The sequence below is a fragment of the Sprattus sprattus genome, assembly GCF_963457725.1.
Source record: "Sprattus sprattus genome assembly, chromosome: 21".
NCBI classification, from domain to species: Eukaryota; Metazoa; Chordata; class Actinopteri; order Clupeiformes; family Clupeidae; genus Sprattus; species Sprattus sprattus.
Genome location: NC_137919.1, coordinates 13,862,598 through 13,879,178, shown reverse-complemented (window position 1 = coordinate 13,879,178; position 16,581 = coordinate 13,862,598). Strand labels below are relative to the sequence as shown.

At 45.0% G+C, this 16,581-nt stretch overlaps 1 protein-coding gene across 1 annotated transcript; it reads right to left on the bottom strand.

Moving 5' to 3' along the window:
• Window positions 1–276: 276 nt before the first annotated feature.
• LOC308382424 (retinal guanylyl cyclase 2-like) lies at window positions 277–15,650 on the bottom strand (the record flags this gene model as incomplete). Its single annotated transcript, XM_080860149.1, has 18 exons — window positions 277–361; window positions 584–666; window positions 840–934; window positions 1,235–1,333; window positions 2,671–2,845; window positions 3,352–3,544; window positions 7,106–7,269; window positions 7,535–7,683; window positions 8,389–8,532; window positions 9,170–9,326; window positions 11,087–11,263; window positions 12,070–12,153; window positions 12,299–12,409; window positions 13,060–13,171; window positions 13,387–13,459; window positions 13,643–14,015; window positions 14,121–14,422; window positions 14,861–15,650. The coding sequence occupies 18 exons, from the start codon at window positions 15,648–15,650 to the stop codon at window positions 277–279; spliced, it is 3,366 nt and encodes a 1,121-aa protein (XP_080716275.1).
• Between the last annotated feature and the right edge of the window lie 931 nt (window positions 15,651–16,581).

Genomic DNA, 16,581 nt, shown 5'->3' with positions numbered 1-16,581 from the left:
AGAGGGAAGAGGGGAGGAGGGATGAACAGAGACAGAGGGAAGAGGAGAGGAGGGATGAACAGAGACAGAGGGAAGAGGGGAGGAGGGATGAACAGAGACAGAGGGAAGAGGAGAGGAGAGGAGGGATGAACAGAGACAGAGGGAAGAGGAGAGGAGGGATGAACAGAGACAGAGGGAAGAGGAGAGGAGGGATGAACAGAGACAAAGAGGAGAGGAGAGGAGGGATGAACAGAGACAGAGGGAAGAGGAGAGGAGAGGAGGGCAGCACCTGTTCTCTCATTTCTTCACTTTCTGTCTTTCGATGAACTTCTGTCTGCGTTCGACGGGGAGATCATTAATGTTGATGCCGTGGTTACTCGCCCTGAAAGAGTGGAGAAGTTAGCTGAAGAAACTACGCACTACAAAGTAATACAGTATGCTTAACACAAATACAGATACAAACTCAAGCCTAAAAACACTTAATTACAGAGACTACTTCACAAGTTGACCGCAATCACACAACCCTATTTCCAACCAAAGAAACACACCACACACAGTCTCCGTCCCAATTTATTTCCTTTCACACACACACTTTCTCTCTTACCCTCCAACAAGGTCTGGTGGTACAGGTAGTACTTTTTCGTAGCCATCTCTCCCGGCCAGCCAGTACGTTTTCTCAGCCCCTTTCTAGAGAGACCAATACATTTTAGTGCATTAAAATCTGTGCGTGTGTGAATGTGTGTGTGTATAATATTGAGTATGCTACTGTGTCTGTGTGTATAAGAGAAATAAATAATGCAAGCGTCACTGTGTAAATACAATGTGTACTTTAATGTGTGTGAATGTATGTGTGTGCTTACCTTTAGATTTGGATTTGCTCTGACAGGAAGGTGATAGCCGAGCTTCAAGCTTGTCAGAATATCCACGGTGCTCTGATTTATGTGGATTCTCTGGGCTGTAAAAGCACAAACCCATCACCCATAAGACACAAAGACAAACAAGGAATGCTATGAACTAGCCTAGCCTTGGAAGCCTATGCTATGAACTAGCCTAGCCTTGGAAGCCTATGCTATGGACTAGCCTAGCCTTGAAAGCCTATGCTATGAACTAGCCTAGCCTGGGGAGCCTATGCTATGAACAAGCCTAGCCTGGGGAGCCTATGCTATGAACGAGCCTAGCCTGGGGAGACAGTATGCTGCTGTGTTCTTTATGTTTGAAACTGTAAGGAAATGCACTGGTAGGGGCAAATACTCACGCAGGCCACCGGACTCCATTCCGGAGGCGATTTGGACAGTGTCTCCAAAGAGACAGTAGCGTGGCATTGTCAAGCCCACCACACCTGCTACCACAGGCCCTGAGACAGACAGAGATAGATAGATAAATAGATAGATAAATAGATAGATCGAATGATAGATAGATAGATAGATAGAAATAGACAGACAGATAAATAGGTTTAAAGATATTTAGATTGATAGAGAGATAAATAGATAGATAGATAGATAGCGAGAGTGAGAGTATAATAAGCCCTTTTAAATATACGTGCAAAGATCTGGTGGAGCGACTTTGAATGTTTCTTTTCACCTCTTTGTTAGCTTCGACTCCATGCACCAATTCCTAACACTGTTGTACCTCACTGGTAGTACCTCACTAGTTAGACAGCACACTTCCTCAAACATTTTCCATCCACCAGGAGGCACTGGTCTGCCTCTTATGCATACTGTATATGCCACAGGTTGGAGGCCTAGGCTGGCATGCGTTGGTCAGATAAAGTTACAGCAGATGCTGTTTTGGGGATTTTACTTAACTACCTCAGGCCCCCTTTTGGACTTTGTTCAGGATCCAACCTCTAACCGTTTTAAAAACACCTTGAACTTTTCACGCCAGAGTTTGTGCTCTCCAACCAAATGGGTCTTCTCTGACAAAGGGAGTCTGCCCCCTGTCATTTGCACTTTGCACCAGCCAGGGGCCTTCTTCAGGTGTTTAGACTTGGGTAGGCCATGGCCTCAAAGTAAGATAGGATCCTATACCATGCTGTGTGCACTCATCTTTCAGGTTTTTCACACAACCAAGGACACTTGTGTACCCGAAACACATGGACAAGAGACAAGAGAGAGTTCTTGACAAACATACCGGTAAGAGAAGACACATAAAGTCAGCTGTTGTGATCTGATAACTTAAGAGCACTGATACACTGACAACCCAACCCCCAAAGTCTGATGTGGGGTGATTTGATGTGAGGTGATGAGGTTTGTGTGGTGATGAGGTATGTGAGGTGATGAGGTACGTCAGGTAATGAGGTATTTGAGGTGATGAGGTATGTGAGGTGAGGAGGTATGTGAGGTAATGTGAGGTGATTCGAGGTGATGTGAGGTGATGAGGTACGTCGGGTAATGAGGTATTTGAGGTGATGAGGTATGTGAGGTGAGGTGAGGTGAGGTGAGGAGGTATGTGAGGTGATGTAAGGTGATGTGAGGTGATGAGGTATGTGAGGTGAAGAGGTATGTGAGGTGATGTGAGGTGAGGTGAGGTGATGTGAGGTGATGTGAGGTGATGAGGTATGTGAGGTGATGTGAGGTGATGTGAGGTGAGGTGAGGTGAGGTGATGAGGTATGTGAGGTGATGTGAGGTGATGAGGTATGTGAGGTGATGTGAGATGAAGAGGTTTGTGATCTGATGTGATTTTTGAGGTACCTGAGTGCAGTCCTATGCGGATCTTGAGCTTCACATCAGGCATGTGCTTAACGTGGAATGTGCCGATGGAATGAAGGATGTCCAAAGCCATGTTGGACATTTCTTGTGCGTGGCGGTTACCGTTCCGACTCGGAACACCAGACGAACACATGTACGCATCACCAATTGTCTCCACCTTCAATCACACGCACACACACGCACAACAGTTTTTTCGTGTTTTTTCCTGAACACAAGACAAAACTGTATTGTACAAACTGTCTGTATACACAGAGTTGAGAAACGGTCAAAGGAGCATAGAGGAGTCCTAGTGAGTGACAATGATTGGGTCTTAGTTTGTCTAATCAAGATGGCAAACAAACATTACAGGTACAGTCCAGTTGACATGCGATGTACAGTAATGCATAAGGTACTGCAAAAATGTCAAAAGGTTAGACTGTGAGTAAATGACCCATCTGTAGTGTGTGACCATCATTATGTTTACTTTGAGAACAGCACAAACACACACACACACACACACACACACGCACACACACACACGCACACACACACACACACACACACACACACACACACACACACACACACACACACACACACACACACACACACACACACACACACACACACACACACACACACACACACACACACACACACACACACTTTTTGGGCCCCACCCACCTTGTAAACGTCATGCCAGCCAATGATGGTGTCGAACAGTGTGTACAGGTCATTGAGCAGGTCCACCACCTCGATGGGCTCGCTGAGGAAGGAGATGGTGGTGAATCCCACGATGTCGCTGAAGTAGAGCGTGGTCTCAGCAAAGTGCTCCGGCTCCACTTTCTTCCCCGCCTTCAGGGCCTGAGCCACAGTCCTAAAGGGTAGGAAGAACAAAAGGATTAGATAAACTCGTAGAAACCCTTTATTGGACCATATGAATCAAGGGCGCCTAAAAAGGCTACTTTGCTTCTATGCTATAAAGCAGGGGTGGGCAATTCATTTCCCCAAGAGGCCACATGAGATAGTCGGACTGTTGTGGAGGGCTGGACCAATAGGCTGAACTCAATTCAGCATGAAAAATGTGCATGTTTTTGCAGTATAAAAGGTGTGCCCAAATGTGTAAGTAGTATAAGTATACAAATGAATAGTAATATGAATTTTTATGGTTTAACGTTTGAATCTCATTGACCTCCGCGGGCCGGTCAGGGACAGCCAAGGGGCCGCAAATGGCCCTGGTCTACTATAAAGCAGTGGCGGTCCGTGCATTTCACGACTGGGCCTTCAGCGATGTCCTACACGATGTTAAACTGAGTGAATCCACCTCCTAATACCATCATTATGACGCCATGGCTCTCGAACCATTATATTTATACAGAAAGGCAGTATAAGTGAGCATTGCATCACCTTAACATAGTCGAGTACAGCCGACTTTATTCATATTTACGGAGCTTTTAAAATCAATACACCCGTATTAACAATACATTAAGAGTAGTAAACTCTCAGTTATGATCGCTTGGATATTACTGTCACAACTTAAAAATAAAAGGCGATTTTCAGGGATTAGTCTACAAAGTTTTATTTAGTCCACCGAAAGTAGCCTATGTGAGCTTAAACAAGTTTGTCCACTAAACATCGCATTGTCCCACCTGCAAAGCAGTTTCATTAAACTTCCCATCCTCACGATATCCAGTTTTTCTTGAAAGTTCCGTCTTGAAAATGGCGTTGTAATTGTATCAAAAACTGGAATTATCAAGTTGGTGTAAACTAGTTTATTTGAGTTGGTTAATGTAATTATATTTAGTCTTACTAATTGAAACAACTAGCATAATAAGCATTGAAATCGATGTAGGTCGTTTTCGCATTAGCCAGCTAAACTGAGCACTGAAGCACTGCACCGGTCTGCCTCAGTATCCAATCAAAGGACGTTTACGTGTCACGTTCAACGCGAGGAAAGAAATCTTCCGGGCCTTCTAGAAGGCCCAGTGTCGCCAACTCGAAATCTGATTGTTTGTCACAACTGTCTGTTTCAGTTCATTCAACTTAAATGAACTGAAACAGCCAGTTGTGAAAACCAATCAGATGTACACGGGCCTTCAATGTGAATTCTGAAGGCCTCAGGGAAGATTTCTGTTCTCGGGGAAGGTTGCTCGGAGCGTGGCAACACATGATAGCTGAAATATGATTGGATGAAAGCTCTAACATACATTAACAATGCTGGAAGCTATGAAATGAAGATAATGGACTATGGGGAATAATTGAATACATATTTATGAAAAGAAAATATTCAAATTAAATGTATTTTATTACATTTATTTTCTGATGATGTTTAGGCCAGCAGAGAAGGCCTTGAAGGCCCTGACGGACCACCACTGCTATAAAGGCTACTATGCTACTATCAGTGGAGGTTCTTCCATTGAGGAAACGGAGGAAGAACCTCCCCAAACTTTTGGAGAAATGTATTTTTGTAATTGAACTGACTAAACTCCTTTAAAAATGCAGTTTGATATCAGTATTTAATACTATGCATATTATAATTTGTTTCCCTGAGTTAAAATAACATTAGCACCCCCTATCGTAACAAGAAATTACTGCACGGAGGACGTCCTCCCTTTCGCTCCCATTGAGATCAATGTAATCTGTCTCTGATACTGGCGGTTGGGGCTCATTCACTTACATTGCCCAGGGGAGGAAAGACCTCCCTAGCGTCTGAGTCTGCGCCAACATCGCTTAACCAATAAACAACGGATTTGGCGTTGGAGGGAGGGGATTAGACATTAATACCGAAAGAAGTTTCCGTCTTCAACCGTTCTGCAGAAGGATATCGATAACTCGTCACCCTTAAAGAGTGTTGTAGAAAGATTGCAGATAAAGAGGATGTGCAATGGAGAACGAAGATGTTTTATTGATCAAACCTTTTTATTCATTGAGCTACAGAGAGAAGGTTAGTAGGCCTATCATAACAACAGGGAAACCTGTTCCAAAAATCCGAGTCACTAAACCAATGGTAAAACCACTGCCGTTAATGCTAATTGGTATGCGAAATAGGCTACTTATAGCTCACTGGTACCATAAAAAACAATCGGCTGTAGTGTTTTGTTTTTAAATCGTTCATACGCCTATTGTTAGTCTGACTGTTCACGTTCAGCTGACTTTCTGAATGGAAATTGTTAATTAATGTTTCAGAACGCGATGTGTTTCGTATATTCTAATTAGGCTACACATTGACCAACATTCTGAAACATCCATTAACATCCACATTTGCCACAAACAATGTTAGGCTAACAGCCCATGTTAATAGTTCTGAAATAATGTTCTCTTACTTGTTGCCTTTGTAACTTGTTGTTTAATATTGTGGAAAGGATGTTAGTGAATGATTCAGAGCATTTTAAATGGCATCACTTTTGGTCTTGTGTCAAAACAATTGCAGCTGAAAATAAAATTAGTCAAATAATAACCAATAGCTTTAGTAATGGTAGGCCCAAAATTTAGAATGTAGTTTTTTAAATCAAGAGTAGGCCTGATTTGACTAATTGGCTTTGCATCCTTCTGGCCTTGTCTAGTCCAAAGACATGCTGCCCACCAGCTTTTTAAGTACAATGGTGCCACACTGGTGGCTTTGTATCAATTGTATCCCTGCCTGCTATTTTGTAGTACTGTAGTCCACAGAACACCCTGAAACAACTTGTATCTCACATACTTATGCCACCAACGGAATAAGCAGGCCAATGGCAACCAGGCGCACAGTCCTTCCTCCCTCACTTTAAAAACCACCAGCCGCCACTGGCTACTATATATATATATAGCTATATGTATGCCAGTACACTAACATTATGTCTTCAGTAAGTAGGTTTGCTGTCATCAAAAATTTAAAACAAACCTTTATTTAGACACCTTTTGTGTGAGAAAAGGCCGTAGTAAAGAGCGAGAAGGAAGAGAGAGAGAAAGACAGGAGAGAAGGAAGAGAGTGTGTGTGTGTGTGTGTGTGTGGGGCGCTGTTGGCTCTGGGGGGCAGGTCCTCCCCAGACCTTCAGTGCTCAGGTGGGCTATCTCCCAGGCCTTTCTGTGTGGAGTTTGCATGTTCTCCCCGTGTTCACAAGGGATTTCCTCCACTAAGAACCCCAACAGAAAATCATGCAAAAAGAACAGAACACTCCTGTCCGTCCTTGACCGAGACTGACAGTTCACTTGATCCCTGGGCGCTGAGAAGCTGCCCACTGCTCCTGGGGGTCCTGAAAGAAGGATGTCCCAGGATGGGAAAAAAGCAGAGCAAGAATTCACGGCGACCTCAGGCCTGTGTGTGTGTGTGTGTGTGTGTGCAGTGTGTCCTGTGTCGCCTCCATAAATAACATGTGTGTGTTGCAGTGAGTCGTTTGTGCAATAAAAAACGGACTGCAGTCAGCCTTGTTTGTTTGTTTTGTTTTGTTGTGTCACAGACCTTGGTAGCATCTGACCCATAAGTAGGTCTGTTTTCTGCCTCTCCACCTCCAGCTCCTCTGTCCTCTCTCGGATCAGGTCTTCCAGGTTGGACGAGTACTGCTCCAGCATCCGCAACATGGAGTCTATGATGTTAGTCTTCTTCCCTTTATTAATCTGCTTAAACTGCGCACACAGAAACACACACATACATACGGCAGGTTAAAGTGCTGTACAGTTACAATAATGCAAGATGAATCCATCAGCAAGAGTAAAAGTGGGTGGGAGTCTGTTAGTGTATATGGGTTTGACTGTGTGTTTGTGAGAGAGCTTGTGTTGTGCTTATGTGTGTGTGTGTGTGTGTGTGTGTGTGTGTGTGTGTGTGTGTGTGTGCTGGTATGTGTGTGTGTTCGCGTTGGTATGTGTGTGTGTGTGTGTATGTGTGTGTTACCTGTTTTAAGATCTCCTCAAATGTGGGTCGTTGTTCAGGGTCCTCACTCCAACACTGTTTCATGATCTGGATACACTCTAGAGGAGCATCGTCTAGGGACACCTCCGGACGACATAGTGGAGGAGGGGAGCGAACCTTATCAACCACCTCTGCAACACACACACACACACACACACACACACACACACACACGTCAATTAATTGACAATGGACAATGCACACATTTGTCACCAGATATGAACACATATACATCAGTAACACCTTAAACATGACTGCTGCTTCCTGATTACTCACCAAAAATGAACATGCATTACAAACACACAAACACACACACACACACACACACACTGTGATACCCCAAGTTGCTCTTGGGGCCCCACTAGGCTTAGAGGTGGGCAAATTCCTTTGGGAAAGGTGGTGGACGGCCTAGAGTATACCGCACCAGGGCTATATAGGGCAGGCTTTAGGACCCTGGGTAGGTGCCATGGAGACAAGGGAGGTCAGGCCGTCCACTAATTGAAGGCTCAGCTGCAAACTGTTAGACTAGTTTGGCACTGAACAGCAACTAGTAAGACAGGGGTTTTTAAAGAGTCAGTGTGAAGCGTGGCTGACGAGGGGAAAGGTTGTAGTATCTCTGCGTGTAAGCCTGTGGGCTTATGTCTTTTCTGTTAGGTCTGACTACCTTCGTTGGAGAATTTAAAAGTTAATAAATGGATCTGTCTTGCTGAAAACGACCTTGGTGTGTCTTTGGAACGTTGGGCGTTCACAACACACAAACTCTCTCTTACTCACCATAAAACCAGGCACTCACATAAATCAGGTGATCATACATGCGTCCATACATACGTCCTCACCTTTGGCAGGCATGTCCAACGTGCTGAATGGTGGGGAGCGCGTGATGACTTCCTGAACGATGATGGAGAAGCTGTAGGTGTCGCCGGGAAAGGTCCCACTTGGTTTGGGGTTCCGCAACAGCTCTGGAGCTGTCCATAGCATGTCTGCAGTGAGGAGAGCAAAGGAGTGAGTGTGTGTGTGTGTGTGTGTGTCTGTGTGTGTGTGTGCATGCATATGTGTCTGTGAGTGTGTGTGTGTGTGCATGCATGGGTCTGTGAGTGTTTATGAGTGTTTGTGAGTGTGTGTGTGTGTGCGTGTATGTGTGCATTCGTGCATCTGTGAGTGTGTATGAGTGTGTGTGCGTGTGTGTGTGAATGCAGCGGCTGTGTGTGTGTGTGTGCATGTGTGTGTGTGTGTGAATGTGTATGTGTGTGTGTCTGCTCAAGTATGCTTATTTGATTTTGTATATATGATTGTAAATGGCCAAGTATGAGAGTGCATGTAACAGCATAAGTCTATGTGTGAAGACAGATGTTTGAGTCTGTCAAGTCTTACTTGTTATCTGTCACGTCTCACGTATGAGACAATGAATCTTGCGGATCTCACAGATTTTCACTCCCAGTAGTATAAAATAATGTATGTTGAGTGTTTTGGTATCTTTTTGTATGTGTACAGTAGACAGTATGTGAACAACATGATTGTGAGAATGCATGTAAAAGCATGACGAAACCATTTTGAATGAAACTTGTAGAGTTATTGTTGTATCAAGTGTGTGTATGTGTTCGTGTGCGTGTGTGTCACCGTCATAGCTGATTGGCACTAGGTCAATGTTCTGGGCCTGTAGGATGCCGGGATAACCGTAATCAGTCACTTTCAGGACAAAGCGTCCGTCCACCACACAGTTACGAGACTTTAGCTTTCCGTGAGTGATCCCACGGCCATGCAGGTACCTCATCCCCTATGAGGAGGGAGAGAGAGGGAGTGAGAGAGAGAGAAAGAGGCATCAAACACAACATAATAGAAAATGGCTTCAGAAAACCAAAGCAGTTTTATGTCTGCACTCAGTGTCAGGCATGAGAATCACTCACCTTTCAGCGAAATTCGCCGTTTTGAAAACAAAATAGGTGACCTACGTGAATCGTGTAGATTCGATGAGTTTTGTTTTTGTGTGTGTGTGGGGGGGCATATTCAGTGGCGGCAGGCGTCAGTGTTGCCAGATTGTAAATAAGGCTCCAAATGATCGTATTTGGAGGATAATATCTGTCAACACTGGGAAAGTTTGACCAATGACAATTCTGCCTACAGTCAGAGCTCGCGCAAGAAGGTGGAACGTAAGTCTTAGATACAGTTTCCAAACGTGTAAAGACGTAACTAATTGGCAAAATCCCGGACAATTTTGGAATCCCTGCTGGACGCATTTTTTGTGTGTGACCGTAATGTAAGCATATACAACGTTAAAACACGTGTTCGGTAACTTAACGAGATAATTCAATTCAAGGGGTATAACATTCAGATACATTTGTATAAAAAAGTTAGCAAGCATATTATGTGATTAGCCTGGTTACGAGACGGCTACGGTGTGAATAACTGGAGTACTGAATAACTTAGCTACATTAACTCAAACGCCACGGAGACTCCCTGTTCTAACTTTGAATCGCTCTGTTGGGGCAAAGTGACCATTGCAAAGGTGTTTGACTACAGACTGTTAACGTAGCAAATAATTCCTACTATTGCAGCCAGTCAACCTACAAGCCTTGCAGGTATAAAACAAATCATGACGTCAGATGACGATTTTCAGTCTCGTTACCATAAACAAGACCCTGAGCACTGACATGATAAGCACTTTGGTGAAAGGTGAGCTCTGCTCAAAACGGCCAAGTCGCCAAGCTATGAGGCAAAGCAGTCAAGAGCAAGTGCCACTGGAAGTAGAAGTAGTAGATTGATACTTTAATAGGAGCTTAACATATATTTAAATATATATATATATATATATATATATATATATATATATATATATATATATATATATTTATATATATATCCAGTTAGTCAACATAATAAATCAGCGGCGAAAAAACAATAGAATCATATTTTCTTGACAAGAATTCCATAAATGAAAAGAGATCCTTACATTTTGCATCATTTAGTACTTCTAAAGAATATATGATTGTATTGTTTTTTTCGCCGCTGATTTATTATGTTGAATAACTGGAGGATGCGAGTGCATGGAAATATTAACGCGAAGGGCCTTGCCAATCATGGATGGAAGAGTAGACAAGTTAAGTTACGGCATCTCTCGTGGGGGCTATGCATTAAGCCTTTTGTGGTGCCCTTACCACATTGTGCCTCATATACTGTAAATGATAGACCCAGTGACAGGCTGGCATGAAATGGCTTGCATAATACTAAGTAAGGAGGCCAAAATTATTTTTTACTCATGGCTGAAGCTACGTTTCTCCAGATCTCCCCAGGTTGGAAAAAAAAGCATTTCAAACTGCATCAGATTGACGCTTTAAAATATGGAATATTACAATTTTACTTACGGGGGGGCACACCCCGGACCCCCCTAGAGGGGTAATATCCTCCTCACCTTTTTCACCCCTGACCCGTTTTCATGCCTGCAGTGTGTGTGTGTGCCTGTGTGTTTCCCCATGGGAATGTGTTTCTGTATGTATATACGTGTGTGTTTGTACAGAATGTATGCGTATGTATGCCTACCCGGATGAGGTCTAGCATTAAGTTGCTCTTGAACATCCAGTCCAGTCTCATCTCCTCATTGGCCAGCATGTCATCCAGGCTTCCGCGGATACAGTGTTCCATCACTGAGGCAAAGATGCCCACATCCAGGAAGAGCGCCACGTACAGGTTCAGATTCTCATGCCTCAAGTCTCTTAACTATGACAATCCACACACACACACAAGACAACACACACACACACACACACACACACACACACACACATTCACACGATTTTTATTTGCAAATGAATGTCTGATTTAATTAATTTAATAATTAATCCTAACTCCAGATGCTGTTGGGTTAACCACCAGATATTAAAGGGCTTACAAAACTGATTGTTTCATTGTCCAGGTTTTAGGAATGTGCTAGTACACTATATCATCCACCATAATATTCCTACAGAACAGTTCAGAACAGGACGGTTGGATCTGTATGCAACGTCCTCGGTTCCGTTTGTGCTGTGATCCAAACAATTACTGTCAAAATAGTCTATTTATGTCTAATGTTACAGGTGCAGAACATCATTTTTAGAAGGTGCATTTTTCCCGTAAAGTTTTGACAGTTTACCAGTTGGTAACGATCAGCTGTAGCCAGATTAGTCAGGATCACTGGCCAACGATTTGTGTTCAACTTTATGCCGACATGTCTGTGGATACCCTTTTGACATTTCATTAACGACGGCATCATGTGTCAATTAGCGGTCAAAGTATTGCATATTGATCAGTCCGTTGTGCCTGTATAAACAAGGGCAAGCTCCAGTTCAGGAGGTCAGAGTCTTACGATGGAGCATTATTTGCTTGTTTGTTTTCCCTGTTGTACCTAAAACGTACCGGAACCGTGAACCCAAAACCGACTCACAATACCTATCCACCATATTATCTAAGTCCATTCCTTTTGAACGGGTCAAAGCACTTGAGGTGAAAGGAGTTAGATGTGTCTCTTTTCTGGATTTCAACGTTACCTGGTGTAGGAGGCCAGTCGTTTTCTGGGTGATGGATGTCACCTTGTCTCCCTGGGGGTGTTTCCTTAGCCACACCCATTCACCCTGGCAAACACAGCCACCAAACAATTCAAAACATTTACAAAAAGTGAAGATATGTGTATGTGTGTGAGGGCAGATGTGTGTGTGTGTGTGTGTGTCTGAGTGCACTTGCATGTGTGTGTGTGGGTGTGCGCATGTGACTGCTCACCTCATGCATGCCCACGTTTGATGAGCCAGGTGAAGCCTTGATATAGCTAACGGATCGAACGGGGGTTTTGGCATCCAGTGTGCTCCCCATCATGCTCTCTTCATTAATTTGCTGCAACACACACACGCGCACGCGCACACACACACACACACACAGACACACACACACACACACACACACACACACACACACACACACACACACACGCACACAAATCATGTGTTACTCAACTACATACTGTACATATGCTAAGCCTTAAAATACACGTATACACACCCAACAGCTTTATCTCACATTCTTTTTACACACAGACATCAATAATCTTTCTTAGACTGCCAGCGAATGTCTGCTAAGCATACACAAACATACACACATACACAAACTCATCCACATAACACATACACACATACTCATCCACATAACACTCACATACATACTCAACCACATAACACACACATTCATACTCTTCCACATAACACATACACACATACACACACTCATCCACATAACACGCACACACACACACACAAACACACACACACACACACACACATAACACATAGATACACACACTCATCCACATAACACACACACACACACACACACTCATCCACATAACACACACAGGTGTGTCCTCCTGGTAAAACCAAATTTGGTGCTTCCTCTTTCTCTCTCTCTCTCACACACACACACACACACACACACACACACACACACACACACACACACACACACACACACAGCATACTCTCACTACTGACCTTTCTGCTCACAGAGGTGTTGATAAAAGTGACATCATCAAGAGTCAACACTAATTTGCTGTGTCCAGCCTCACCACCACCGAAGAGGGAACCAAAACTGCCGAATTTATCCCTGTAAAAACATACGACACGCAAACAGAGAGGAAACATTAGCTCTGCTGAAATTTTATTTAAAGTGCCAGTTGTGGATTTTTAGTTGTTCTTTGCATCGATCAGTGGACCTGTGTGTAAACTTTTTAAAGTGTTTGCATGTGTGTTGTATTTGTGTGTGTGTGTGTGTGTGTGTGTGTGTGTGTTTGTGTGTGTGTGTATTTAGGTGAATCACACCTGTTATGGAAGGCCAATCCAGCCAACACACACACGAAAAGAAACAGGAAAAGGAGTGTCGATGCGCTTAAACCTACAGAGACGGACAGAGAGTTAGAGAAAGAGAGGAAGAGAGAAAGAAAGAAAGAAAGAGAGAAAGAGAGAGAACGATGAAAAAAGAATATCAGGGAGGTTATATTAATTTTTGTATTACAAACTATGACTTCTAAATAACTCAAAAGTGAGAACAACTGCTTCTTAGGTAGATGGTATGTACCTCCAGTGCAGGCCATGTACGGACTGAACCAACAGTAGGAGTCGCTGGAGGGGGAGCTCCCAGCGAAGTGGATGGACTTGCCCATGTACTTGAGGCCACCAAAGCGAGCATGTGTGTGCGCGGCCTCCAGCATGTGCGTGCGTTTCAGACGCCCACCAAACCCGTCCGTGTCCAGGACAACGTAGCGGACCTGCATTCCAGCGCCTTGCGACCCTCCGTACACTTGTTGGTTGAACCCCTCAAACTCGAACCTGCCTTTGCTATTCGCTAATGTCTCGCCCGTTACCCAGCGACCAGTGTCCGAGCGCGTCTGTTCCACCGCCATGGCGATGTAGTAGAGAGAGTTGTAGATGCTTCCAAAGAGAGGTGATACCTGTAGATGAACACACACACAGACATTAGAACACGCACTTGTGTGTGCGTGTGTGTGTGTGTGTGTGTGTATGAGTGTGTGTGTGTGTGTGTTCATGTCCATCACCTGCTCGGGTGCTGCTGAACTGCGGATCTCATAGCTCTTCTGTGCCTCACGGAAGGCCTCATAGAAGGACCGATCATCCGATTCTTGTGTGATGGTGAGCACGCTGTCGTAGGCCCGCCTCAGCTTGCTGTCATTGGTCAAGGCCGGGTACTCTGTGTCCTGATAGGGCAGTGAGTAGAGCAGTGTGTCGTAGGGGATGAACACATAGCCACGGTCCACCATGCGCATGTCCATCGCCGTCGTCAGCAGCCGCTTCTGTTCCTCTCCACCAATCAGAGCTGAGTGCATGCACATGATCACCACTGAGAGGATGAATCCATCGAAGCGAGAGAAAGAGTAAAAAAAAAGAGAAGATTTGTTATGGGTGTGTGCAGTTTTATAATCGGTTCTGTTTAAATCTGATCCAGACTATTTGCCTCGGACTGTGGACTTCACAGAGCCAGAAGTTGGTGTGACTCTCCCAGATGAGAGGGAAAGTGTGGGGTAAAAGACTGCCAGAGCAATGAGAAAGAGAAGCTTTGGAGGGGAGAGAGTGTGTCAGAGAGGTAGGAGAGCGAGTGAGAGTGTTATGGGAAGGGATGAGTGACGTGGGAACGAGAGGACAGAGAGATAGTGAGACCAAACAAATGATTAAGCAGAGAAGGCGAGAACACAACTGTAATGAGATAGAGTCGTGCAACAATACAACAAAAGACCAATACAAGGATACAGAACAGTTCCAGCAATCCTGCTCCACTCACCTTTGACCCCGTCCTTGTCTCGAATGGCTTTCAGCGCTCGCCGTGGCCCGTCGTCGTCCTCCTCCATGGTGACCGCCACGCTGACGGGCAGCCCCAGCCCGCGCAGGGAGGTGGCAAGGTCCTGGCCCGTGGTCTCCCATAGGTCGCTCTGGCCACTGACCACTCCCACGTGAGCCCAGCGGAAGAAGCGCAACACCTGGAAAAGCACGCGCGCGGAGAGCGGCAGCGGCCGCATGAAGGTGGCGTACGCCCCGCGGGGCTTCATCGCTGCGTTGGACGACTTGTCGGTGTAGTCGGCTGGGGTGTGTGTGATGGGGTCCAGGCAGCCGGGGGACAGCAGTCCCGTGTGCCAGTTCTTCGTCATCAGCGCGGCAGCCGAGCACACAGACGGGTTGAAAGGGCCGTAGAAGGCGTGTGCGTAGCCCTTGAGCTTGGCGAATCGGGCGAGGGCGCGCGACGTCTGGCAATCCTCGCTCACCAGCGTGTAGTCGAACCAGTAGCCGTCTTTGATCCTGGGGTCCTTGTTGATGCGTGCCATGGCCAGCCGGGCGGCCAGGTCGGGCAGCGCCTTGGCGAACATGGGGTCGCACGTCCAGGGCCCCACCAGCGCCACCTTGAAGGTCGTCCCCCACGCCTCCGCCGGCAATAGCACTGCTGTGGCGACCCACAGCCACACCCACAGCCAGTGGCTGCATGAAGTCCGCAGGCGTGTGTGTGAGTGTGCATCTGCTGCGTGGGAGTGTGTGTGTAAACGTGAGCCATGTTTTGTCCGCTTTGAGCCGGTCTCCATGATTGTGTGGTCAGGCCTCCAGAGGAAGGAGGGAGTGCGTTTGAGCGTGTGCGTTCAGATGTGGAGCTGCAGAGGATTTGGCCCAAAGAATAGCACCATGGTCTGCCTTTGAAAAAGAGAGAGAGAGAGAGAGAGAAGAAAGAAAGCAAGAGAGAGAAAAGAAAAAGAGAGAGAAAGAAAGAGAGATAGAGTAGTTATTGATTAAAACATTAGTTTAATTTCACTGTCAATTTCAGTCTACTGCTCATTCTTCACTGCTGAGGCCAACGCTACTAATAGTCAGAGAGCAGTTAATGACCTTCAAAATAGATCCTTAACCAACACTAAGCTTATTAAGAAAGAGAGCAAGGGTTGGAGCGAGAAACAAAGAGAGAGAGGGGGGGAGCAAAGTGAACCATAAGTGCTGGATGTATTGTAGGCCCGTTTATCTGTCTGTTTTCTGAAAATGTCTTCTCTCTCTTTCTCCTTTCAGTGCCTGCACTGATGCCTTCTTTGCTCCGTCTCTTCCCAACCTCTAGGTTCCTTCTTTCTCCTCTCCTCCTCCTCGCAGGGGTCAGAAAGAGAATCTCTGCTTTAAGCCTAATCTCGTCAAAGCCCATCTGCACTGTAGATTAACCACGATGAGAGATGAGAATGGAAAGAGAGAAAGACAGAGAGAGAGAAAGAAAGAAAAAGTGCAGGGACAAATATATATATATATATATATTTTTTAAATAGTTTCAAGAATCAAAATATATATTTGGAGATGGTAAATACGTTTCCATGTAATACCTACACAGAACACTCACACACCTAAAGCTTTAAAGGCACCCAGTGCAACATTCAATGAAAAATAAACATTCAATTTCTAGTCTTTTTTACACGTAGTAAGTTTCAATAACTCCATACCATTACATATCGACATTCAAGGAGCAAAGATGAGACGTCGTTG